General features: G+C 41.1%; 2 protein-coding genes, 2 long non-coding RNA genes and 2 pseudogenes across 5 annotated transcripts; 4 read left to right on the top strand and 2 right to left on the bottom strand.

Moving 5' to 3' along the window:
* The first annotated feature begins 423 nt into the window (after positions 1-423).
* LOC112246993 lies at positions 424-7911 on the top strand (annotated as a pseudogene).
* A 4610-nt stretch (positions 7912-12521) lies between these two features.
* Positions 12522-14899, top strand: LOC112246997 (progranulin). Of its 2 annotated transcripts, none has more exons than XM_024415624.1 (4): positions 12522-12948; positions 13317-13457; positions 13982-14125; positions 14373-14899. In XM_024415624.1, the coding sequence occupies exons 2-4, from the start codon at positions 13317-13319 to the stop codon at positions 14499-14501; spliced, it is 414 nt and encodes a 137-aa protein (XP_024271392.1). In that variant the 5' UTR covers positions 12522-12948; the 3' UTR covers positions 14502-14899. The 2 variants fall into 2 exon arrangements, with proteins under 2 accessions (XP_024271392.1, XP_024271391.1); XM_024415623.2 differs by having other exon boundaries at positions 12536-12948; positions 13979-14125.
* Positions 14900-14962: 63 nt separating this feature from the next.
* On the top strand, positions 14963-16934 carry efcab1 (EF-hand calcium binding domain 1). Its single transcript, XM_024415622.2, has 6 exons — positions 14963-15171; positions 15773-15928; positions 16064-16168; positions 16282-16433; positions 16611-16715; positions 16824-16934. Exons 1-6 carry the CDS (start codon positions 15096-15098, stop codon positions 16872-16874), a joined length of 645 nt encoding a protein of 214 aa, XP_024271390.1. The 5' UTR covers positions 14963-15095; the 3' UTR covers positions 16875-16934.
* Positions 16871-17959, bottom strand: LOC121839040. Its single transcript, XR_006078561.1, has 2 exons — positions 17455-17959; positions 16871-17339 (listed from the first exon to the last, which is right to left on the bottom strand). It is a non-coding gene; the product is annotated as an uncharacterized LOC121839040 (long non-coding RNA).
* A 67-nt stretch (positions 17960-18026) lies between these two features.
* LOC112246995 lies at positions 18027-19914 on the bottom strand (annotated as a pseudogene).
* Positions 19915-25331: 5417 nt separating this feature from the next.
* On the top strand, positions 25332-26954 carry LOC121839039. The gene is made up of 2 exons (XR_006078560.1): positions 25332-25756; positions 25853-26954. It is a non-coding gene; the product is annotated as an uncharacterized LOC121839039 (long non-coding RNA).
* Positions 26955-27226: the final 272 nt, after the last annotated feature.

The raw sequence follows: 27226 nt of genomic DNA, 5'->3' as shown, positions 1-27226 counted from the left end.
AGAACAAGCAAGGAGGTGGGCAGAGCCAAGCACGAACTAGCAAGATCCTATTGGCGCGTCGAAGCATCATCTGCATATTTCCGTTTAGTGAACGCTTACTTAATGAAGTGCGCGTGTGTAATAACTCAATTCGCATTTGCACTCCTAAACATCGCGATTTTTAAAAACTTTTGCAAAGAGTAAAGTCTACTAAACTTAGTCCACTCTTTTCATAACATATTCTAGTTTAGGGAACAGAAAACTGTATTGAGATCAAAATGTTTCATCGATGAGAAAATTGCAGAACGTCGGCCAAACTCAATCTCGTTCCATCTTCTCCCACTGCCTGCCAGTCGGCTTCCTCTCACTACCATGGAAACACCAAGCATACGCTTCCGGTCTGTACATCCGCTAAAATATCTGTCTCATTGTTCTATCTGTGATTGTACTGCATGTCTGTGTCCGTCGTCAGAGACCGGTCGTCACTAGTTAAAACAGCCACAAAGTCATAATTATGGCTCAACTCCGCCCATTTCTGCTATTTATTTGGTTAAAATCGGATTTAAAACCCAACCACAATACTAACCGTAAACTTTACCCTAGCCTTAAATTAAGACCAAAAAGCAAAAATGTTCTAGACAATTTTGACTCTGTGGCATGTGACTTTGTGGTTGTGTTACCTAGTGTGGAAACCAGCTACGTAACCTCTTTAAAATCATCTAACTTTTTTTAGTGGATTGATTGATATTAGCGCGGTCGTAGACTAAATCTACCGAAATGCGGAGGAGGGACAACAGAGTGGTGAGCAATGTGTTAAATAATCCAAGTTCTGTGGATCTTTAGCTTTTTACGATTAATGGTATGCATGAAAACAAACGTGTTGGCTATAGCTAAAAGCGGGCACTGAAAAATGTTAGCTAGGCCATCTAAGCTAGTTATTGTAGCTAAGTGTGCAGACAAATTGAATTTCAATTAAACCATATCAAAGATGCACAAAGCGTATGTTAAAATAACTACAATATGTTTATCGAACGAATATAGCTAACTAGCTAGGCAAACTAACCTGGCAGATACAGAATAACAAGTTAGCAGGTAACTAACAAGAAGGACCGATATCCGTGCCAGAAGAGAATTAAAACCTATCTATTTAGGTCGAAATATCAGTTTATGTTTATAATAATATAGGTAGATGGCTAACACATCCTGTCTGTTAACATAATCCAAAGAACGCGGACGAATAAACTATTCTTACAGTAGTTAGCTCGAGTATATCAATTCACTATCTGCTACTAATTTACTGTATGAATTTGTAAAGATATATTTTTACGGGAAGGCCATAGAGTTGTCATTGACCGCCTTGGACTTGTTTGACCCTAATAAAAGTTACTGATCGTACCAAGATAATACAAGTGATGGTACGTTCGTAAATCTACTTCGACTTTCACAGCACTTTTAGTTTGAGTGCCAGAGGCCGCGGAATAATTGAAGTGTTTACAAACACCATTAACTTTGTTATGACCGGTGTAAGTAAACGTCGGCAAAAGAAACTGAACAAAATTGTTGCCATAAATTTGTCACTAACCCTCATGATAACATAAAGGCACTAACCAGCTCTGCTAGGGCGAGTAACATTTTCAGTAAGGCGTTATTTAATTTGTCTGGAAGTAGCTAGCAAACTAGCCAACTTTTGCCAGTTCGCTTGACTGCGGTTGAGCTCAGATCAACACTGCTCCTCGGCCAGAGCGTCCAGTGTGCACGCTGAACGCACTCTGGCACTCCACAGTTAATTTACGAACCAATTCTTGTCTAGCTAGTGTTATTGTCTATGCCAGGAACACACAGAATGTCGATGTGCTGTTTGTTTGGCAAGGTGTGTTTTGGGGATGGTAGCCAGATGTCAATGTTGAGATGTCTGGTCTGACTGCCTCCCTCTGTGTTTTTAGTCTTATGTGACACCAATAGCTGCATCTCGTGCCAATGGATCCGCACCAAATGCAGGACCCTCTATCCAGGATTACCTGAGCAGACCACGGCCAACATGGTAAGCATTAAGCTGACACGTAAGGACTCAGGCGTGCCTGAAAAGCTCTCCAGGTTATACAACTGGTGAGTTGAACATCCGTCATTAATATTGCTGAAGAGTGTCCACGGGTATATGGTGGATCCCTATTACCTTCTATGTGTGTAAATCAGGGTGATAAAGCATTGCTTTCTTGTAATACTAGGCTACACAGTGTGAAATGCTCCCTGCAAATCACAAGAAATTGTGGCCATGCCCTTGTGAATGTTTGGGCCTAGGCCTACGTCACCATTTTTAATTTTTTACATTTTATTTCACCTTTATTTAACCAGGTAGGCTAGTTGAGAACAAGTTCTCATTTGCAGCTGCGACCTGGCCAAGATACAGCATAGCAATTAGACACATACAACAACACAGAGTTACACATGGAATAAACAAAACACACAGCTCTTTCAGAACATCAGCTATCTAGATTTGGGTGAAGGAGAAATGGTGGGGGCTTTGGCGGGTTGCTATGGAGGGTGCCGGGCAGTTGACCGGGGAAGGGGTAACCAAGTGGAAAGCATGGCCAGCCGTAGAGAAATGTTCATTGAAATTCTCGATTATAGTGGATTTATCAGTGGTAACAATGTTTCCTAGCCTCAGAGCAATGGGCAGCTGGGAGGAGGTGCTCTTATTCTCCATGGACATTAGTGTCCCAGAACTTTTGAGTTTGTACTACAGGATGCAAATTTCTGTTTGAAAAAGCTAGCCGTAGCTTTCCTAACTGCCTGTGTATATTTGTTCCTAACTTACTTGAAAAGTTGCATATCACGGGGGCTATTCGATGCTAATGCAGAACGCCACAGGATGTTTTTGTGCTGGTCAAGGGCAGACAGGTCTGGAGCGAACCAAGGACTATATCTATTCCAAGTTCTACATTTGTTGAATGAGGCATGCTTATTTAAGATGGTGAGGAAGGCACTTTTAAAGATTAAGCATGCATCCTCTACTGACCGGATGAGGTCAATGTCATTCCAGGATACCCCGGCCAGGTCGATTAGAAAGGCCTGCTCGCAGAAGTGTTTTAGGGAGCGTTTGACAGTGATGCGGTTTGGTCGCAGACCCATTACGGATGCAGGGAATGAGGCTGAGATCTTGATTGAAAACAGCAGAGGTGTATTTGGAGGGTCGAGTTAGTTAGGATCATATCTGAGGGTGCCCGTGTTTACGGATTTGGGGTCTATAGTGGTCGGCAACAGTGAGAGCCTTGTTTCTGGAAAGGTGAATTTTTAAAGTAGAAGCTCGAATTGTTTGGTTACAGACCTAAATAGTAAGACAGTCTGCAGAGTTCTATCTTTGCAGTAGATTGCAACACCGCCTCCCTTGGCAGTTTTATCTTGGCGGAAAATGTTATCGTTAGGAATGGCGATTTCAGGGTTTTTGGTGTGGTCTTCCTAAGCCAGGATTCAGACATGGCTAAGACATCCGGGTTGGCAGAGTGTGCTAAAGCAGTGAGTAAAACAAACTTCTGGACTAGGCTTCTAATGTTAACGTGCATGAAACCAAGGCCTTTATGGTTACAGAAGTCAACAAATGAGAGCACCTGGGGAGTAGGAGTGGAGCTAGGCACTGCAGGACCTGGATTAATTAAGTAGGATAAGGGTACGGCTAAAGGCTATACGAACTGGCCGTCTAGCACGTTCGGAACAGAGTAAAAGGAGCAGGTTTCTGGGAACGATAGCATAGATTCAAGGCATAGTGTACAGACAAAGGTAAGGTAGGATGTGAGTACATTGGAGGTAAACCTATGCATTGAGTAATGATGAGAGAGATATAGTCTCTAGAGACGTTTAAACAAGGTGATGTCATCGCATATGTAGGAGGTGGAACAACATGGTTGGTTAAGGCATATTGAGCAGGGCTAGAGGCTCTACAGTGAAATAAGACCGTAATGGATGAGGCATATTGATATTAGAGAGGCATACGTAGCCAAGTGAACATATGGGTCAAGTGAGTGGTTGGGCTGGCTGGGGACATGGCGATTCAGACAGTTAGCAGACCGGGGCTAGCAGTTATCAGACCGGGGCTAGCAAGCTAGCAGTTAGCCGACCGGGGCTAGCAAGCTAGCAGTTAGCCGACCGGGGCAAGCAAGCTAGCAGTTAGCCGACCGGGGCAAGCAAGCTAGCAGTTAGCCGACCGGGGCAAGCAAGCTAGCAGTTAGCCGACCGGGGCAAGCAAGCTAGCAGTTAGCCGACCGGGGCAAGCAAGCTAGCAGTTAGCCGACCGGGGCAAGCAAGCTAGCAGAAGGGCCTTTGGGGGACGTCGCGATGGAGGTAAGTCTGTTTTTGCCTCTTCGTGTGGCGACGTCGATAGACCAGTCGTGGATTAGTAGGGTTCCAAGTAGGTCTAGGTAGCTAGCAGGCCGCAGTTAGCAGAATGGGCCTTCAGCGGAAGGCCATCAGTTGTGGTCCATTGTTGAGTGATGATGGTTTTTCTTCTGTCATCAGGGAAGAGGTGAAGGAGATCATAGACAGGAAGAAGAAAGGCTCCAGAGCCCTGGCGGACTTTGAGGACCAAATGAACTCGGTATTGTTCAAATGTGTCTTCTTTATTTGACTTATTATACTGTACAAATTCAGTGTTTTTATATTTAGCTTACATAAAACATCGCTATTTGCTTTTTGTAGAATTGGAAGAAGGAGCTGGCGAAGAACAGAGAAGTTACTAGGTGGCCTTGACAAATACAAGGAGAAAGAGGGTAAGTTTCCAGTTCCATCCATGTTTAACATTTGAATACAACCATTTTGTTTTACTGTATCTACCCCTCACACCAAATCTTTGTTTTGTGTTTAGAAAAAGAAGAGCGAGAAAGGAAAAATCCAACAGGGTGAGGAAAGCTGTCTTCAATGTTTTGTTGAAGACTGGTGGTAGACATACTGCGGTAGTTTTATCTGCCCTTTAAAAATGGAAGCTTTCCACTAATATATTTTTGTGTCAGCTACTGTCTTCTAATCCAATGAGCTCTGCTTTCATTGTGTTTGGTCAAGCATTCCTCTCCTTCATCCTCCTCATCAAGTTCTGATTCCTCTAGCAGCTCTTCCTCAGACTCTGAAGATGAGGTATGTGCCATAGATGTTGGTGACAAGTCTGTCAGCTTGTCCTACCGTTTACCCTATGTCACTCTATGGGCACCATAGAAATATAATTAATTAATGATATTTCTATGGTGGGCACAAAGAGCTGTGTGAAGTACTGTGAGTTAAATGTCCTGGAACTATTTTGATTTGGTTGGTACATGAATATTGAGAAACATTATTGTCCTACTGTAACTAATTGTTTTTATCTGATGTCTGTGTGGTCAGAATGAAAAGAGCACCAAAAGGAAGAAGCGGTCCTCCAAGAAAGTATCGGATGACTCTACTGTAGAATTGGAGCCCGACGGCAAGGTTATTTTGATATGGAGAATATTGCACCTCTTTCCTTACGTAATGAAATAAGTCATTTTAGTTTGACATTTCTGCACTCTTAGAAATGTATTTGAATCAAATCCATCTGGATACTTCTGGTCTAGGCCTTATGTTTTGGTTGGTGTGCACTATTCAACATTCACTTCTCAACGTTCCATCTTTATCTTAGCCCTCACCATCATTGTGTTTCTGTGTTTGTTCAGCCATGGTTTGATTTCAGTTAATTCATTTGCAGTCTTTAACTCTTTTATTTTTTTAACATGAGTTCTTCACTAAATCTAAATGTTTTTCTATGCAAGAAAGGTCTACTTTCCTCATTTTGTTTCTCTCCAAGAAGATGGAGGAGACAAAATATGAGAAAGAGAAACAACATTTATCTGGCTGTTAGTCCTTCTATTTTGTGTATTTCTGCCTGAATGTGTGTTTGAACATGCTGAGCTGTAAATTAACTTGCCGGGCTGCAGGGAACTGAGGCCTGTAAATGTTTGCCCTTCAGGGTGAGAAGAGGAAAGCTGAGCGAAGTCGTAAAGACTCCTCCTCAGAGTTGTCCGCTGACTCCGACATTGAGGTTGTAAGTGTTTTTACTCTTCATTTGCCATGTTTAATGAAAATGTGTTATGTATTGATTTAGATGACTGCTTACAGAGGGGCAAAAAAGTATTTAGTCAGCCACCAATTGTGCAAGTTCTCCCACTTAGAAAGATGAGAGATTTTCCGAGTTCACAGTTGTCTTGAAAGCAACATAAGGACGGGTGAACTAGAATCAAACCATCTGTGAAAACATAACGTTTTTGTTTTTTTAGCAGAGTTTTTATTCAATCTAAATAAACATCAATAAGGAAACCACAAGTTGTCAAGTGAGGCCGAACTGAAAAATGTGCCTATGAAAATGTACTTTCATTTTGTACACCCTGCTGGCCTTCTATGTATAATTTTTACTTGACAATCACATCTTTCTAAAACTGCATCGCTAGCTACACAATGAGGTAATTTTGGGACTTTTATGCTGGTGCCATGATGCGTGTCATCTGATATGATGGTCACTTCTCTTGCCATCCTCATATAAATTGGGATTATAAAAATACAAGTCAAATGGTCATAAGGGACAATCTGTTAAATGTTATACAACTATGAAGGATATCTATAAATGAATCTGGTTTCATTATTTAAGTGTTAATGTTTTAGCCATGATAATATTATTTTTAGTGGATGAATGATTCACATTTATACTTATCATCCAGGACGCATCACGAAAAACTGTACAATTTTAATAAGGAAAAGTCTCAATGTATGACTTAATGTACGCTACCAGTCAAAGGTTTAGACACACCTACTCATTCCAGGATTTTTCTTTATTTTTACTTTTTTCCACATTGTAGAATAATAGTGAAGACATCAAAACTAGGAAGTACCACATATGGAATCATGTAACCAAAAAAATATATATTTTTGAGATTCTTCAAAGTAGCCACCCTTTGTCTTGACAGCTTTGCACACTCTTGGCATTCTCTCAACCAGCTTCGAGGTAGTCACCTGGAATGCATTTCAATTAACAGATGTGCCTTGTTAAATTAATTTGGAATTTATTTCCTCCTTTAATGTGTTTGAGCCAATCAATTGTGTTGTGACAAGGTAGTGGTGGCACACTCAGACATAATTTACAAATGAAGTATTGTGTTTAGTTAGTCCGCCAGATCAGAGGCAGTAGGGATGACCAGGGATGTTCTGATAAGTGTGTGAATTGGACCATTTCCCTGTCAAAATGTAAAAATAACACTTTTCTTTAGGAATGTTTTACAGTAAAAGTTAGCAAAATATAAGTAATAAAGTACAGATGCCCCAAAACCTACTTAAGTAGTACTTTAAAGTATTTTTTACTTAAGTACTTTACGCCACTGTGAAAGACCAAGTCCATATTATACCAAGTACAGCTCAAAAAATCAGAGGAACGACAGACCATCATTACTTTAAAACATGGTCAGCCAACAGCCTCAGAAATTGCAGCCCAAATAAATGCTTCAGAGTTCAAGTAACAGACACATCTCCAACATCAACTGTTCAGAGGAGACTGCGTGAATCAGGTCTTCATGGTCGAATTGCTGCAAAGAAACCAACACTAAAGGACATCAATAATAAGAGACTTGCTTGGGCCAAGAAACATGAGCAATGGACATCTGTCCTTTTGGTTTGTCCAAATTTTTGATTTTTGATTCCAACAGCTGTGTATTTGTGAGACAGAGTAGGTGAACGGTTCGCAGGTGTGATTGTGTGGGGGTGCTTTACTGGTGACACTGATTGATTTAGAATTCAAGGGACACTTAACCAGCATGGCTACCACAGCATTCTGCAGCATTACACCATCCCATCTGGTTGGCGCTTAGTAGGACTGTCATTTGTTTTTTTAACAGGACAATGACCCAACACATCTCCAGGCTGTGTAAGGGCTATTTGACCAAGAAGGAGAGTGATGGAGTTCTGCATCAGATGACCTGGCCTCCACAACCATCCAACCTCAACCCAATTGAGATGGTTTGGATGAGTTGGACCGCAGAGTGAAGGAAAAGCAGCCAACAAGTGCTCAGCATATGTGGGAACTCAAAGAATGCCAAGAGTGGGCAAAGCTGTCATCAAGGCAAAGGGTGGCTACTTTGAAGAATATAAAATCTATTTTGATTGGTTTAACATGTTTTTGGTTACTACATGATTCCATATGTGTTATTTCATAGTTTTGCTGTGGAAAATAGTAAAAATAAAGAAAAACCCTGGAATGAGTAGGTGTGTCCAAACTTTTGACTGGTAAAGTATGCCAATGCAACATTTGGCTAGGGTCATAAAATATACAGTTCCTTCAGGAAGTATTTACACTCCTTGACTTTTTCTGTATTTTGTGGTGTTATTCCTGAATTTAAAATGATTTCATTGAGATTTTGTGTCACTGGCCTACATTATTACCCCATAAAGTCAAAGTGGAATAATGTAAGTCAAGTATTCAACCCCTTTGTAATGGCAAGCCTAAATAAGTTCAAGAGTTGCATGGACTCTGTGTGCAATAGTAGTGTTTAACATGATTTTTGAATGACTACCTCATCTCTACCCCACACATACAATTATCTGTAAGGTCCCTTAGTCGGGCAGTGAATTTCAAACACAGATTCTACCACAACGACCAGGGAGGGTTTCCAAAGCCTCGCAAAGAAGGGCACCTATTGGTAGATGGATTTAAAAAAAACAGACATTGAATATCCATTTTGAGCATGAAGTTATTAATTACACTTTGGATGGTGTATCAATACACCCTGTCACTACAACGATACAGGCGTCCTTCCTAACTCCGTTGCCGGAGAGGAAGAAAATGGTGACTTTAAAACAGTAAAACAGAGTTTATTGTCTGATAGGAGGATGGATCAACAACATTAGTTACTCCACAATACTAACCTAAATGATCGCATGAAAAGAAGGAAGCCTGTACAGAATACAAATATCCCTGTTTGCATTAAGGCATGAAAGTAAACCTGCAAAGAAAGGAACTTTGTGTCCTAAATACAAAGTGTTATGTTTGGGGAAAATCCAACACATCACTGAATACCACATATTTTCAAGCATGCATCATGTTATGGGTATGCTTGTCACCAGCAAGGACCAGGGAGGTTTTTTGTTGTTGATAAAAATGAATGGAATAGAGCTAAGCACAGGCAAAATCCTAGGGGAAAACCTGGTTGTCTGCTTTGCAACAGACACTGGGAGACAAATTCACCATTCAGCAGGACAATAACCTAAAACACAAGGCCAAATATACATTGGAGAAGCTTACCAAGATGACATTGAATGTTCCTGAGTGGCCTAGTTACAGTTTTGACTTAAATCGGCTTGAAAATCTATGGCAAGACTTGAAAATGGCTGTCTAGCAATGATCAACAACATAGTGACAGAGTTTGAAACTTAGAAAGAATGTGCAAGTATTGTACAATCCAGGTGTGCAAAGCTCTTAGAGCAGGGGTGTCAAACACATTCCACAGAGAGCCGATTAGCGTCTGCAGGTTTTTTGTTTTTCCATTCAATTCAGACCTAGACCACCAGGTGAGGGGGAGTTCCTTACTAATTAGTGACCTTAATTCAATCAAGTACATGGGTGGAGCGAAAACCTGCAGAAACTCTGGCCCTCTGTGTGGAATGAGTTTGACACGTGTCTTAAAGACTCACAGCTGCCAAAGGTGATTCTGGCGTGTATTGACTCAGGGGTGTGAATACTTATGTAATTGAGATATTTCTGTATTTCATTTTCAATAAATTTCCCAAAAAATCTATAAACATGTTTTCGCTTTGTCATTATGGGGTATCGTGTGTGTACATGGGTGAGAAATAAGCACATTTTAAGCCATTCGGAATTCTGAAGGCACTGTAACAGTTGCGGAATGGAGGTAATTAAATCTCAGGGGGGTGGGCATTGAAGGGCTAATCTGCATTTGAAACAATAATGTCCACCTGCCTATATTTTGGTGAAAGGCTGAGGGATGGGCCTGGAGAAATGTAACCACTTGTCGGGATGTGATTTAGGGTGTGTTATCTAGGGGAATTGTATATCTATGTTGGCCTGATATGGTTCCCAATCAGAGGCAGCTGTTTATCATTGTCTCTGATTGGGGATCATATTTAGGTAGCCATTTTCCCATTGTGCTGTGTGGGATCTTGTCTATGTATTGTTGACTGTGAACACTAGTGTAGCGGCGCGGTTCTGATGTTGTTTTGGCCTTTGATGGTTTCATTTCCAAAAGAAAGGATGGAAACACCACGCTGCATCTTGGTCTACTCCTTATGACGAACGTGACACCACTCTCAAATTCATAGACAGAGCTTTGGATGCAAGGACTGACCATCCATGATATCAAATTAGCACTTTGAGACCATGCAGTGTTTTTTTTTACATAAGTAAAACAAGCTTACACCCTCCAATGTGGCTGAATTAAAACAATTCTGCAAAGAAGAGTGGGCCAAAATTCCTCCATAGTGATGTGCCAGTAGCCAGTTATCGCAAATGCTTCATAGCAGTTGTTGCTGCTGAGGGTGGCACAACCAGTTATTAGGTTTAGGGGGCAATTACTTTTTCACAGGGCCATGAAGGTTCGGATAGCTTTTTTCCCTTAATAAATAAAATGATCACTTAACTGCGTTTTGTGTTTACTTGGGTTATCTTTGTGTAATATTCAAAATTGTTTGATCTGAACCATTTAAGTGTGACAAATGTGCAAAACAATAAGAAATCAGGAAGGGGGCAAATACTTTATCACAGCACTGTAAACACCATGGGACCATGCAGCTGTCATATCGCTCAGGAAGGAGACACGCTCTGTCTCCTAGAGATATATGTACTTTAGAGCGAAAAGTGCAAATCAATCCCAGAACAACAGCAAAAGGCCTACAAACCTGACTCAGTTACACCAGCTCTGTCAGGAGGAATGGGCCAAAATTCACCCAACTTATTGTGGGAAGCTTGTGCAAAGCTAGCCAAAACATTTGACCCAAGTTAACTTTTTATGGCTGCAGGTCAATAGAAGTTTGTCTGATGACTCCAATGTGAAGGGGGGTCGAATGAGACAGGAAATAGTCACCACTGCCACGAGTTGACCATGCTTTCACTATGCGCGTTCACAGGGGAAGGACCTGCGTTCCACCGGTCATCTGAAGTCATTCTAATTCTCCGGTTGGAATGTTATTCAAGATATATGTAAACAACATTCTAAAGATTGATTCAGTACATCGTTTGACATGTTTCTACTGACTGTTACGGGACTTTTGGACATTTCGTCACATTACAGTGGACGCGCTTTGTGACTTTGGAATTGTTTACCAAACGCGCTAACCAAAGTAGCTAATTGGACATAAATAACTGACATTTTCGAACAAATCAAGCATTTATTGTGGACCTGGGATTCCTATGACTGCATTCTGATGAAGTTCATCAAAGGTAAGGAAACATTTATCATGTATTTTCTGGTTTCTGTTGACTCCAACATGGCGGCTAATTTGGCTAATGTTCTGAGCTCCGTCTCAGATAATTGCATGGGTTGCTTTTTCTGTAAACTTTTTTTGAAATCTGACACAGCGGTTACATTAAGGAGAGGTATATCTATAATTCCATGTGTATAACTTGTATTATCATCTACATTTATGATGAGTATTTCTGTTGAAACGATGTGGCTATGCAAAATCACTTGATGTTTTTGGAACTAGTGAATCTAATAGGCCAATGTAAACTCAGATTTGTTTATATAAATATGCATGTATTGTGTCACATGAAGTCCTATGAGTGTCATCTGATGAAGATAATTCAAGGTTAGTGATTCATTTTATCTCTATTTCTGCTTTTTGTGAATGCTATATTTCGCTGGAAAATGTCTGTGCTTATTGTGGTTTGGTGGAGACCTAACATAATCGTTTGTAGTACTTTTGCTGAAAAGCATATTTGAGATGGGACACTTTGTTGGGATTAACAACAAGATTACCTTTAAAATTATATAAAACAGATTTCTGTGGTTTGAATTTGGCGCCCTCTACTTTCACTGGTAGTTGTCATATCGATCCCGTTAGCGGGATTGCAGCCATAACAAGTTTAAAGGCAGTGCTACCAAATACTAATTTAGTGTATGTAAACTTCTGACCCACTGGGAATGTGATGAAAGAAATAAACACTGAAATAAATCATTCTCTCTACTATTATTCTGACATTTCACATTCTTAAAATAAAGTGGTGATCCCAATTGACCTAAGACAGGGAATTTTTACTCTGATTAAATGTCAGGAATTGTGAAAAACTGAGTTTAAATGTATTTGGCTAAGGTGTATGTAAACTGGGTTTCCCTTTGTAGTACTTAATATTTTTCAAACCCTGCCACATCCGACGAGCGTCAGAGCCGGTGTAGTAGGATTACATTTTAGTCCTGTATTGACACTTTGCCTGTTTGATGGTTCATCTGATGGCATAGCGGGATATCTTATAAGCATCCGGATTAGTGTCCCGGTCCTTGAAAGCGGCAGCTCTAGCCTTTAGCTCGGTGCAGATGTTGCCTGTAATCCATGGCTTCTGGTTGGGAAATGTACGTACGATCACTGTGGGGAGGGGTCAGTGAGGAGTGAAGAGTGTGTCATGGGAAAGATTGGTATCAAAGACTAAAGGGGAAGGAATATTTAAGTCCTTTATGAAGTTTGAGCTGTAAGGCACTGTGATCATTGCATTGATGTACATGCAGACTCATATAAGACTCACATAATGATTAACAAAGGGTCTATAAAGCCAGCTGGTGCTATTGGCAAACTACTTCTGGATTCGTCATTGACATAAGTTTCTGTTCATAAGGAAAGTTACTTCCTCATTATTAAATGTGGGAGTATCAAACCTAATGTGTACAGAGCAGCATTTCGGTTAAGGAGTCTGTCACCCCATTGTGCTGTGTGAAACCCCATGACAGGAAGTGTTTAAATCCCTGAGCTGAGACTAACGACAGGGTAAGTGAGTTTTTAAAAAGGAGAGAATATTAAACAATGAAATTAGAAATCACTCCGTCACAAACTAAGGAGAATTAGTAAACAACAAATTCATTACATTTTTCAAATTTTAGTCAAAGTTGAAATGTTCTGAATTTAGATGCATGTGAAACTGAAAGTGAACTAAGACACTCATATTAGTGCTGTGACTGTCTCAGTTTTCTTTCAATCATATATGGTAAGATATATTGTTGGAAATTCCCCTAGCTTGTGATGATCAAGTAAACATCTTAGATTATGTACTATTAAAAAAATCTTCATAAAATACATTTAGAACTCAATCTACTCCAAAAAGCCTCTAAATTCTTTGTTTATTCTCAATCCTTTAGATGTGGAACATAGCTGCATTGGTGTTAGTGGTGGCAGGGACTGCCTCTTGCTACATCACCTGCCCTGATGGGAAGGTCTGCTCTGATCAATCAACTTGCTGTTTGACTAAAGAAGGATACGCCTGCTGTCCAGTTACCCATGTGAGTAACCAGGGTTCACACGAGGGCAATTTGTAGCCTGGTCTCAGATCTGTTTGTCATGCCAACAACCGTAGCAGTTGAAACCAGGCAATTTGACATCCCTAGTAAATGGGATTCTCAGCAGCACAACGGTTGTAAAGACAGGAAAAAGAAACCAGCATAATAGTACTGTTGTTTCCTTCACCGTTGGATGACACAACCAATGTTTCAGTTAAAAGACCTTGTGTTTAGAGAGCTGCGTGCGAGCAAAGATCCCACAACAGGTATTCGGCGCATATGAGGTTACCACAATATGCATCAAAGGGCACACGCATTGGTTGCCTGTGATGCATATTTTGGTACCTGATCGTGGACCTTGTTTTCCAGTTTGGAGACCTTTCTGTAAAAGTCAAAGGCCTTCTTGATGCCCACCTTATGGCCATAAAAAATAATTAATAGAGAAATATTTCCTGAACACTGGTACGCTATTACATTTTAACCTAAGAGTATGACATTGATGGTGTGGTTTTCTGTTATTTTAGCAGGTTCCGTGGACAGCACTTGTTCAGGCCTCAGACAGCACCCCACAGGCTGGAGTTATTCGCTGTGACACAAAATTCTACTGCCCTTCTGGAACCAGCTGCTGCAAGGGACTGACTGGCAAATGGGACTGCTGCCCATTCCCACTGGTAAATATACTGAAACTGATGGAGACAGGGTTTAGAGGGGATTTGATAAAACTGTTCTTAAATACCACTGAGCTATCATTTCATAAAGTAGTAGTATCAACGTTGCATGTTTATTAACATAATGAAAATATAATCTGTAATGCATATACAGAGCAGTGTGACATGTTTTAATGACATTAAGATCATGTGCAATATAATGCAGATTTTATGTTACTATCATGTTCTGAGACCTATTTCTTTTTTTTAGGGCACGTGCTGTGCGGATGGCCACCATTGCTGTGAATATGGATACACCTGTGACCCAACCTCATTCAAGTGCAGGAAAGGTTACTCTCAGATTCCTTCAGGTCTGAGGAATGATGCTAAGCAGGACTGACGAGATGTCTTTTTAATTATAATGTTGTCACTGTACTGGTATTGGATTGAACAAACAGATTTGCTAGTTTAGCTAACCAAACCATCAGTCCTAGCTTGCTATTATGAAAATCGAATTCAACAATGTTTTCAATTCTAATTTTGCTTTCAAAAGCAACTCAAACATAAAACATGTAAAAATGAACTATAGCCATTGAATTCTACCCTGCAGATATACCATGCTTTATAGGGAAATAATGCACGCTCTTGAATGCCCTTCAAGACAATCAGAAACGAGTGTTCAACAATGTCATGGTATAACATTACATGTTGAAAGAATGTTGAATCATGCCACCCACTCATTTATTGCATTAAAGACAGATCAATACACTTCCAAATAAATGACATTCTAAGAAAAAAGTTTTTCTTTGTTCAATAATCTATGTATCATTCATTGTATCAATCTCTACCGGCTATATATTGTATCATTACTGTTCCTCACTATCTGAGCACGTGGAATGGAGTTACTATGGTAACAGGGTGTCAACATCAAGTAGTTGTGTTTTCATGTGGCCACTGCTAGCTAACCCGTCAGCAATCCTACATCCTATCAACAATGGCTGAAATGTCTGCTATGAATAGAAAATTGATTCAGAATCTCGCGGAAACTCTTTCTAAACAAGTCAAACACTGTAAGTGTCTGTTTGGATAGTTGTGGCAGAAAGAGTCAAAGTTTATGTCCTGACTAGTTAGCTAGCTAACGTTAGCATGGCTAGCTAACGTTAGCTGAACTTCTAACAATACATGCTTATTAACTAACTAGTTCCTAACTCTGCAGTTATCTAGATACAGTAGCCAACGTTAGCGATTAACAAAGCTTGAAAACTAAAACAAGTTATAGCTCCTCCAACCAAAACTGTGCTGCTCCATACATTTAACGTGGCAACACTGCTTTTTTAAATGGAGAATGGGAGGTGCTATAACCTTGTCTTGTTGGGATCATTTTTATTTTATTTATATAATATTTATTTAATAAGGCAAGTCAGTTAAGAACAAATTCTTATTTACAATGACGGCCTAGGAACAGTGGGTTAACTGCTTTGTTCAGGGGCAGAACAACAGATTTTTACCTTGTCAGCTGGGGTTTCCTTTCGGTTACTGGCCATGTCAAAGTTTGTTCTGTGTTCTATTCTTTGCTGTGTGTTTAGCAAGTTAATCAAATCCTACACCAGTCTATCTATGCAAATGGAATTGTGCATATGGAAGGAGTACAAACACTATTTTTGTCTGCAGTTAACAAAACAGAAGCAGAGTGTCTGATCCGACTGTTCAATGGTCTCCTGGGGGATCAGAGTGACAGGAGGGTAGGGAATGGACTGGACAGAGGAAAATTCAGGAATATTCTACACAACACCTTTGGAATGACTGATGATATGATTATGGATAGAGGTAGGCTTGTCTCTTTTGTTACATTTCTGCATGTTACATGAAAACAGAATAAACCAAAAAGATGATGATACTGATGACATACTGTAGTGGGGTATAGCTAAGAATCTCAACTCTTGTGTTGCATTTATATTCTAGTATTTCGTGCGTTCGACAAAGACAACGACAGCTACGTCAGTGTGAAAGAGTGGATCGAGGGACTATCAATCTTTCTCCGTGGAACATTGGATGAAAAAATTAAGTGTAAGAAAGATTTCAATTGTATTATTAAGGCTTACACCCCATGTAGGCTATTTGACCATTATCTACTTTATTAACTATCCATACTAACACAGTCCAACTTTTGATCCGTTCAGACTGCTTCGATGTGTATGACTTGAATGGAGATGGGTACATTTCCCGGGAAGAGATGTTCCACATGCTGAAGAACAGCCTGATCAGACAGCCCACAGAGGAGGACCCAGACGAGGGCATCAAAGACCTGGTGGAGATTACACTCAAGAAGATGGTAATTACAAAAATGGTATCTTCATTGTAGCTGGTTAAACCAGACTGAATGATGCACTACCCATGGTTTGATTTTTCAGGCTATCTTCATAGTACCCTGTGTTCACAATTGACTAATTCATGCATCAGATTAAATATAGTGTATGAACATAAAAGACCAATGAGTTGTTTCCATCAGGACCATGACCACGACAGCAGACTGTCCTATGCAGACTTTGAAAAGGCAGTGAGAGATGAGAATCTATTGCTTGAAGCTTTTGGAACCTGCCTTCCCGATGCCAAGGTGACCATTGAAGTTAAGATTGTAAAAACAGTGTAATGACTTGTCTGTCTTGATTGGACAATATTTACCCTTTGTCTGACATGTTTTTTAAAAAATGTTGTGTTACAGAGCATATTGGCATTTGAGCAGCATGCATTCCAGGATACACTTGAGCATTAAGGACAACACTACTTTATTCATTTTCATGAAACTGCATATATATATATAAAAATATATATAAAAACACTTCTTATACTCTGATGGGAAATATAAAAATAAAACATGTTGAGAAAAGATGAAGTACTGTCTAATTGGTGTAAAGTCTAGGAACTTGTATGCAAATGGATGCATTATCTTCTGTGTGATGCTATCCGTTTCGGAACATGGAGTCTGTTCTGTCGTTCTGCCCCTGAGCAAGGCAGTTAACCCACTGTTCCCCAGGCGGCGAAGATGTGGATGTCGATTAAGGCAGCCCTCCACACCTCTGATTCAGAGGGGTTGGGTTAAATGAGGAAGACACATTTCAGTTGAATACATTCAGTTGGACTAGGTATCCCCCTTTCCTTTTCCCTGTTAGATTATCTTCTGAGGCTTTCCTGGCTTTGTCTTCTTCTCTGTTGGCTTGACTTCAGGAACTGATGCTACCTGAAAACAAGGAAAGAAATTAATTTACTGCAGTATCACTCACACTTGAATTGTAATACTGTATGAAGTTGTGACTGAGTGACCAATTTTGGGAAGCAAATGACCACGAATATACCTTTTTCAATGTATTTCTGACCATGTTGGCTGTTGTGTTCAATGACTCATCCACCATATCCATCTTAGGCTACTCTGGTAGTTTGGTCCAATGAGGGTTTCATTTTTGTCCACAATGCCAAAAAGTCTTCTCATTTCTACCATTTTCCATTCTCCAAATGTGTGGTCCTTGGTATGAATCTGGAGGGTACTGCAGGGGGTGGATTCTTACTCAGTCTTTTCACCATCCATCTGTTTCCCCCAGAAGAGGAGGGAGTGCCACTTATATTGGGTGCCTGCTGCAGTTTATTATGAAATTATGCAATGACCCCATTTTGTCCTCTGTTGGAATAGTCCTGCATTGGTTTGCCTGATAACTATAAGACCGATCATAAAATGGGGCACATCTGAAGCTAAGCAGGGTTGGTCCTAGTGACCAGATGCTGCTGGAAGTGGTGTTGGAGGGCCAGTAGGAGACACCCATTCCGCTTGTCTAAAAAAATATCCCAATGCCCCAGGGCAATGATTGGGGACATTGCTCTGTGTAGGGGGATGTTGAACGGGTGTCCTGACTCTCTGTGGTCACTAAAAAAAGATCCCATGGCACTTATCGTAAGAGTAGGGGTGTTAACCCCGGTGTCCTGGCTAAATTCCCAATCTGGCCCTTGTACAACCATGGTCACCTAATCATCCCTAGCTTACAATTGGCTCAAGGGTCAAAGTCTCTTCCTGATTGCCGGTATCACTGGATCTCTGATCATCACCTTAAGAAGTCCTGGCTGTGGTAGCAAATGTATCTGAAGACATGGGCTTTTTGCTCTCTTCATCCCCCTGGTCCTGTTCTTTTGTTCCACAACCAAACAAGACAAATTGAGAATCATACAGTATGTGTCAACTAACTGCATCATAATAGTAATGCTTATGTTGTGAATGACAGATATAGTTCTGATAATAGTCTACTAACACATCATCTGTACCTTTATTTTGAGCCGTCCTATTCACATATCTCCCGTCTTGCAGCTTTAATCTGGTGTTCTCCACTGTCTCATACTCTGGGGCATAGCACATGTAGTAAACCTCCAAAGAAACTCTTCTCATCCATGTGCCTTTTGGCTGCCCTGAAACAGAATGACATCAAAGTATAACTGGTATAACTCAGACACTCTGTTTGCAGATTTGACAGTACTGTATAACTAATAGAGCCTAGTAATACCAAGGGCCTAATAGTTAGTTACTATAAACTAGGGCCTAGAGGTTTTTTCCCTGGTCAGTGTTACAAATGCACATTCTTAAAGCAACAGCATTCAATACTCAACTGAGCTAGAATCCCACGTTACTGAACACAACATTCAGGTTACATGGTCACTGACAAAACTCCCAGCCCTAGTTATGTATCACTCATCATGATCAACTGGATGGAACCTGTCCTGACCTTGCACTGGTGAGTTTCTGGAACTTGATGAGGTAGACCTCTGAATTCCTCTGCAGGGTATTCATCCAGCCCTCCTCCACAAACCTGTACAGCGCAGAGAGCTGGATTAGTTCTGTCATCACCCCAATGGCTGGGGCTTCTTACACTGTCAGGTAACGAGACTCCAAGTTGATGGTGTACACCTGCAGATGCAATATAGCATGAGGGTAAGATAAAGAAATACAAAACAAGAAATTGCACAGTGGCGACCGAGCTAACTTGCTAGCCAAGTATTGAGCATGGATACAGAATTTCGCTGAAGGAAACGATATTCTTACCTTAACTTCTTTAGGTCTCCTTCATTTTCTATAATTTGTTCGCGAGGGGCACATATTGTGTTGCTCATGGTGTTTATAAACCTCTGGAGTGCTCCAACTTCAGCTGTTGATGGGCGCCGCCATGTTTGCTAATGACAACAAAACCCAAACCTGAAGTAGTTTCCCAGACAAAAATAATCGGTTCTGAGGTAATTGATGTGAGCGTCTCTGTGAGAAAAAAAAATCGGATCAGCTACTTTTGCCTGCACAGAATGCATAACCGAATGCGACCCGTAAAATCACGTACAAATAATCTAGCTAATTATCTAGCTACTTCATTTGCGTTTAGATCATATTGCCAACATATTTAGTTATGTTGGGAAATAATGGCATCTAATCTGTCACATTGGTTTTTAACAACACGAAAAGCTGCTTTCTTCAACCGCTTTCTTGGTAACACAGCTCTCGCTTCACCAGGTAAGCTACAAACTGGCTACTGTATGTAGTTTGCTAGTGTTGTTTTCTTTTTGTTTTTTTCAAGTTATAATTATACTACCGGTAGCTAACTTGCACTTGTGACCATTTCATGCCATGTCTTCTAGTTTTTTTGTGGAATGCCATGTTTCCCATGTTTGTTCATGTAATTATCTTCTGTGTTATACAGAACCTGGCTCTGGAGCTGTCCTGGGGTCATGATGCCCATGTGTTCCTCAGCTGGACCAGAAGCAGAGGCACTGCCAACGAGGAGGACCATAAAGTAGAGTTGAGCAGGCAACTGGGAGAGAAGCTTGGACTCAAAGATGGAGAGCAGGTAATGATGTCCCACTCTTCACTAATTCTCTTGTTGCCCATTCCCCAAACTCATACCTTTATAACCTCTTCCACTTACTAACTCGTGTTGTATGGTTTCAGGGCTTCTTGCGGCCATGCCAGCAGGTCCTGTCTGTACAGCAGATGTTTGTGGACCCACTCACCTCTGACGACTTGGAGATCCTGGTGAGTACCTGTGTTTAGAGTGGTCTTTGTGTCATTGACATTGTTGATACATTGTTGAAGAGACTAAATCAACTCTGTTGTGTCTTCAGGAGCTCCACAGTGCAGCAGCTCCTGGAGCAGAATAGAGTGGTGTTTCCTGATGCAGTGTTTCCTGTGTGGGTGGACCAGAGAACACTCATCTACATCCGAATCAGGTCAGCACTGATTTTCGCTTTGTAATTTTTTCAACATCTACCAGCTATGAACTCAACTGCTCATACAAAGAAAGAGTTGATGTAATACTATCCTCCATACTCTTCTTCTTCTGCAGCCTCAGTCTCCCCAACTGTACCGTACGGTCAATCAGAGCCGTTCACAGTAGAGGTCGACCGATTATGATTTTTCAACGCCGATACCGATTATTGGAAGCCCAAAAAAGCAGATACCGATTAATCGGCCGATTTAGAAATAAATATATACATAATAATAATACTTTTTCAAATGTATTTGTAATAATGACAATTACAACAATACTGAATTAACACTTATTTTAACTTAATATAATACATCAATAAAATCAATTTAGCCTCAAGTAGATAATGAAACATGTTCAATTCTGTTTAAATAATGCAAAAACAAAGTGTTGGAGAAGAATGTAAAAGTGTAATATGTGCTATGTAAGAAAGCTAACGTTTCAGTTCCTTGCTCAGAACATGAGAACATATTCAAGCTGGTGGTTCCTTTTAACATGAGTCTTTAATATTCCCAGGTAAGAAGTTTTAGGATGTAGTTATTATAGGACTATTTCCCTCTATACCATTTGTATTTCATTAACCTTTGACTATTGGATGTTCTTATAGGCACTTTTAGTATTGCCAGTGTAACAGTATAGCTTCCGTCCCCTCCTCGCTCCTCCCTGGGCTCGAACCAGCAACACAACGACAACAGCCACCACATCGAAGCAGCGTTACCCATGCAGAGCAAGGGAAACAACCAAAGTTTGAAACGCTATTAGCGCGCGCTAACTAGCCAGCCATTTCACTTCGGTTACACCAGCCTCATCTCGGGAGTTGATAGGTTTGATGTCATAAACAGCACAATGCTTGACACACAACGAAGGGCTGCTGGCAAAACGCATGAAAGTGCTGTTTGAATGAATGTTTACTCGCCTGCTTCTGCCTACCACCGCTCAGTCCGATACTTAGATACAGTGGGGCAAAAAAGTATTTAGTCAGCCACCAATTGTGCAAGTTCTCCCACTTAAAAAGATGAGGCCTATAATTTTCATCATAGGTACACTTCAACTATGACAGACAAAATGAGAAAAAAAAATCCAGAAAGTAGGATTTTTTAATGAATTTATTTGCAAATTATGGTGGAAAATAAGTATTTGGTCACCTACAAACAAGCAAGAATTCTGGCTCTCACAGACCTATAACTTCTTCTTTAAGAGGCTCCTCTGTCCTCCACTCGTTACCTGTATTAATGGCACCTGTTTGAACTTGTTATCAGTATAAAAGACACCTGTCCACAACCTCAAACAGTCACACTCCAAACTCCACTATGGCCAAGACCAAAGAGCTGTCAAAAGACACCAGAAACAAAATTGTAGACCTGCACCAGGCTGGGAAGACTGAATCTGCAATAGGTAAGCAGCTTGGTTTGAAGAAATCAACTGTGGGAGCAATTATTAGGAAATGGAAGACATACAAGACCACTGATAATCTCCCTCGATCTGGGGCTCTACACAAGATCTCACACCGTGGGGTCAAAATTATCACAAGGACGGTGAGCAAAAATCCCAGAACCACACTGGGGGACCTAGTGAATGACCTGCAGAGAGCTGGGACCAAAGTAACAAAGCCTACCATCAATAACACACTACGCCGCCAGGGACTCCAGGGACGCCAGGGAAATCCTGCAGTGACAGACGCGTCCCCCTGCTTAAGCCAGTACATGTCCAGGCCCGTCTGAAGTTTGCTAGAGAGCATTTGGATGATCCAGAAGAAGATTGGAAGAATGTCATATGGTCAGATGAAACCAAAATAGAACTTTTGGGTAAAAACTCAACTCGTTGTGTTTGGAGGACAAAGAATGCTGAGTTGCATCCAAAGAACACCATACCTACTGTGAAGCTTGGGGTGGAAACATCATGCTTTGGGGCTGTTTTAATGCAAAGGGACCAGGACGACTGATCCTTGTAAAGGAAAGAATGAATGGGGCCATTGTATCGTGAGATTTTGAGTGAAAACCTCCTTCCATCAGCAAGGGCATTGAAGATGAAACGTGGCTGGGTCTTTCAGCATGACAGTGATCCCAAACACACCGCCCGGGCAACGAAGGAGGGGCTTCGTAAGAAGCATTTCAAGGTCCTGGAGTGGCCTACTAGCCAGTCTCCAGATCTCAACCCCATAGAAAATCTTTGGAGGGAGTTGAATGTTCCCTACACAGAGCAAGTCTGTGCCCAGCAACAGCCCCAAAACATCACTGCTCTAGAGGAGATCTGCATGGAGGAATAGGCCAAAATACCAGCAACAGTGTGTGAAAACCTTGTGAAGACTTACAGAAAACATTTGACCTCTGTCATTGCCAACAAAGGGTATATAACAAAGTATTGAGAAACTTTTGTTATTGACCAAATACTTATTTCCCACCATAATTTGCAAATAAATTCATTAAAATCCTACAATGTGATTTTTCTGGATTTTTTTCTCTCATTTTGTCTGTCATAGTTGAAGTGTACCTATGATGAAAATTACAGGCCTCTCTCATCTTTTTAAGTGGGAGAACTTGCACAATTGGTGGCTGACTAAATACTTTTTTGCCCCTCTGTACTTGTATGCTCAGTCAGATTATATGCAACACAGGACACGCTAGATAATATCTAGTAATATCATCAACCATGTGTAGTTTTTTATTTATTTTACCTTTATTTAACTAGTCAAGTCAGTTAAGAACAAATTCTTATTTTCAATGACGGCCTAGGAACAGTAGGTTAACTGCATGTTCAGTGGCAGAACGACAGATTTTTACCTTGTCAGATTTGTACCTTGTCAGCTCGGGTATTTGAACTTGCAACCTTTCGGTTACTCTAACCACACTCTAACCACTAGGTTACCCTGCCGCCCCAAGTTAACTAGTGATTATGATTGATAGTTTTTTTATAAGATAAGTTTAATGCTAGCTAACAACTTACCTTGGCTTACTGCATTTGCGTAACAGGCAGTCTCCTTATGGAGTGCAACAAGAGAGAGGCAGGTCATTATTGCATTGGACTAGTTAACTGTAAGGTTGCAAGATTGGATTCCCCGAGCTGACAAGGTGAAAATCTGTCTTTCTGCCCCTGAACGAGGCAGTTAACCCACCGTTCCTCGGCCGTCATTGAAAATAAGAATGTGTTCTTAACTGACTTGCATAGTTAAATAAAGGTAAAAAAGGTAAAAAATACCGATTTCCGATTGTTATGAAAACTTGAAATCGTCCCTAATTAATCGTCCATTCCGATTAATCGGTCGACCTCTAGTTCACAGAGCTGCATGTCTCTCCTAAAATCTGTGCTGGAACTGTGGACCGCTTCGGCGCTCCTTTTAGAACATCCTTACTCAATCAGAGCCAGCCAATCCACAGGCAGCTGAACTTTGACCTCTCACCCTCCTCCAGGTCCTCTCTGGAGAGCATTCAGAAGACTGGACTTCCTGTAGAACAATGTCCCAACGCTGCTGGCCTCCAGTGCCCCCAGCAGTGGGGCGGGATAGAAATCCTAAAGAACATGGTCAGGTACATGCTAACATGGAACTATGACCCAGTGAGAGAGTCTCCCCCATCTCCAACATCTCTTCCCTCCTCAGTGACTCAGTCTTCAGAGTATGCAGAGCACCGCCTGTGTCTTCTGGCCCTCTGAGTGCCAGCCTTGGGGTTGACCTCATTCTGACATGCAGCCAGCAGATGGGAGTGTAATATCAATGGTGGCCAGCCAGCTGTGACGTATGGCCTACTGTCCAAGGTGCTCTCTCCCAAGAGGGTGAGAGAGAGGGCCAAGCTGGCCATGGAGAAGAAGAAGAAGAGTGGAGGTGCTGGTGGTGCTCCCCAGCCTGGTGATGATGCAGGGGACAGGGAAGAGGAAGCCGCTGTACAGTCGTGGCCAAAAGTTTTGAGAATGACGCATATTCATTTTCAAAGTTTGCTGCCTCAGTTTGTATGATGGCAATTGGCATATACTCCAGAATGTTATGAAGAGTGATCAGATGAATTGCAATTAAGTGCAAAGTCCCTCTTTGCCACATCAGTCCTGTGTCATGCCAACAGTAAAGCATCCTGAGACAATTCATGTGTGGGGTTGCTTCCCAGCTAAGGGAGTGGGTTCAATCACAATTTTGCCTAAGAACACAGCCATGAATAATGAATGGTACCAACAACCTCCCAGAGCAACTTCTCCCAACCATCCAGGAACAGTTTGGTGATGAACAATGTCTTTTCCAGCATGATGGAGCACCTTGCCATAATGCAAAAGTGTCTCGAAGAACAAAACATCAATATTTTGGGTCCATGGCCAGGAAACTCCCCAGACCTTAATCCCATTGAGAACTTGTGGTCAATCATCAAGAGGCAGGTGGACAAACAACAACCCACAAATTCTGTCAAACTTCAAGCATTGATTATGCAAGAATGGGCTGCCATCAGTCAGGATGTGGCCCAGAAGTTAATTGACAGCATGACAGGGCGGATTGCAGAGGTCTTGAAAAAGAAGGGTCCACACTGCAAATATTGACTCTTTGCATCAACTTCATATAATTGTCAATAAAAGCCTTTGCCGCTTGTAATTATACTTCAGTATTCAATAGTAACATCTGGCAAAAATATCTAAAGACACTGAGCAGACTGACACAAATATGAATTGTCACATTCTCAAAACTTTTGTCCACGACTGTGGTGTGTGGTGTGTCACCATACAGAGGAACTGAAAGGATCTTCTAGAGAGGAAGAGCTCCACAGTGGAAGGGTCTGGGTGATTACATGTACATTAGCCATGGTCTAAACGTTGAGCACAATGTAGGCCTAATCAACAAACTATTCTCAATTTTGTAATTTTTTAAATGTTATTTAACCTTTATTGAACTAGGCAAGTCAGTTAAGAACAAATTCTTATTTACAATGAAGGGCCTAGCAGAAGGCAAAAGGCCTCCAGCGGGGCTGGGAATTAAAAAATTATAATATAGGACAAAACACACATCACAAAAAAGAGACAACACTACATAAATAGTGACCTAAGATAACAGCATGGCAGCAACACATGACAACATAGCATGGTAGCAATGCATAACAATGCATGGCAGTAGCACAACATGGTAGCAGCACAGAACATTATTGAGCAAAATCATACTACCCAATCATAGTTTCTATTAGCTCTTAGGACATAGTTTACAGGTTTGTGTAAATTGATTCATATTGTAAACTGATTTATATTGAAGCTATATGTATTCAAGCATAATTGCATGTCTCAGATCCCACTATCCCTGGGAACTAAGCTCCATTTCGACCCACACTCACCAGTGATAATCAAGCCAATCAAATCAACTCCTAGAGTAGCCACCAGTATCTACCTGCAGCCTTTACAACCACAGGTGAGTAACATTTACATTTGACATCATATGTAATTCTATTGAATGTATTGTTCTGATTATCCTAACCTTGTACTTTCCATTTCATGAGGTAAATAGAATGGTGTAACTCAGGGGTATCAAACTCCATGGAGGTCCAAGTACAAGGGAGGAGTGAAAACCCGCAGACACTTGGCCCTACGTGGAATGAACTTGACACGTGGTGTAAATGTATAGCTCTTTGGCAGCTGGTTGTATTGAATGCCATGTTGCTGTTTGACCCCTGCCCTGGTGTCCTCCTAGCCTGCGGCAGAGTGAGGTGGAGATTCAGACTGCCTTCCTGGGTTGGCTGCACACCCAGAGCCACGAACCACTAGCCTGTCTGACGGGCCGCTCCAACACAATCCTCCTACAGTACCTGCAATTTAAGGTACACATAATGTGTGTCCCAAATGGCACGTTGTTCCCTTTATTGTCCTATAGGGTCTGTTCAAAAGTAGTGCACTATAAAGAGAATAGAGTGACATTTGGGACACACACATGAAGTCACTCTGTGACGGTTGGCAGCAGGACATTCAATCTCACCTAAAGAGTATGGAGTGCAGTGTAAATGTAATACAGTCTTTGTAATACAGTCATGATATTCTCCCTTCAGGGAAGGTGGAGTTTGCTCTGACTGTGTTGAAGTCAGAACCTGAGCCAGAGAGTGAAGAGCCTGATCAGTTGTTTCTATTAGCTCTTAGTGATACAGACATACAGGTACTAGTGACAAGCTTTGCTATCTCATCAGACTTAATATATTCAAATCAACACATTAAATGTTGATAACTGTGTGAGGCAAATGTTATGTTTGTGTGTCAAATCAATGATACTTTTCAAATAACCAATTAGATGGGTTCATGCAGGTGACTGACTGATCGTGTATGGAGGAATCCTCACTATTACTGATAAGCAACTTGGCAGTATGCCCAGAATGTTGCTATGGGAACAACCAAGGTATGTCAGTTTCAAGGTCTCAACTTGGAGAGAGAAGGCCTTGTGAGGTATTGGTCAGTCACATGTGCGAGCCACCGGTAATGATGAATTAATTATGCTAAATCATGCAAATATAACTTCTCTGTATAGCCGTATATAAGACAACTGCTGGGACTGCCCCAGCGGAGCTTCTGATGTAACCTCTCCAGCTTGCTGATAATAAAGTTTGTGATTCATTTAAGTTTGACTTCAGGTGTCCCTGGTGTTGAATTTCCACCACAATCTTTGCATCATTGACAATTGTCTGTAGGCATTTTTATATGAGAAGTGTCTACGTGGTCTGAGAACCACTGATAATAGCATATTATGTTATTTTAGGCATTTATGAGAAGTGGTCAGGGAACCACTAGGAATAGCAGAAGGTGGACAAGGAGTTATTCTATATGTATGGGAAGTGGCAAGACAATAGAGTCTATAGAGACCATGGCAGTTATGACTATACAAACTATTGATACTATG

Source organism: Oncorhynchus tshawytscha, linkage group LG13 (genome assembly GCF_018296145.1).
Source record: "Oncorhynchus tshawytscha isolate Ot180627B linkage group LG13, Otsh_v2.0, whole genome shotgun sequence".
Taxonomy (NCBI): Eukaryota; Metazoa; Chordata; class Actinopteri; order Salmoniformes; family Salmonidae; genus Oncorhynchus; species Oncorhynchus tshawytscha.
Note: the sequence above shows the minus strand (reverse complement) of the source record. Positions and strands in the feature narration are given on the sequence as shown.

Excerpts from the sequence above, each read along its gene's own strand:
- LOC112246997 (XM_024415623.2), top strand. The coding sequence starts at position 13,317 with ATGTGGAACATAGCTGCATTGGTGTTAGTGGTGGCAGGGACTGCCTCT. Across the intron at positions 13,458-13,978 it reads CCTGCTGTCCAGTTACCCAT|CAGGTTCCGTGGACAGCACT; the intron begins GTGAGTAACCAG and ends CTGTTATTTTAG. Across the intron at positions 14,126-14,372 it reads ACTGCTGCCCATTCCCACTG|GGCACGTGCTGTGCGGATGG; the intron begins GTAAATATACTG and ends TCTTTTTTTTAG.
- efcab1 (XM_024415622.2), top strand. The coding sequence starts at position 15,096 with ATGGCTGAAATGTCTGCTATGAATAGAAAATTGATTCAGAATCTCGCG. Across the intron at positions 15,929-16,063 it reads TGATATGATTATGGATAGAG|TATTTCGTGCGTTCGACAAA; the intron begins GTAGGCTTGTCT and ends TTTATATTCTAG. Across the intron at positions 16,716-16,823 it reads CCTGCCTTCCCGATGCCAAG|AGCATATTGGCATTTGAGCA; the intron begins GTGACCATTGAA and ends GTTGTGTTACAG.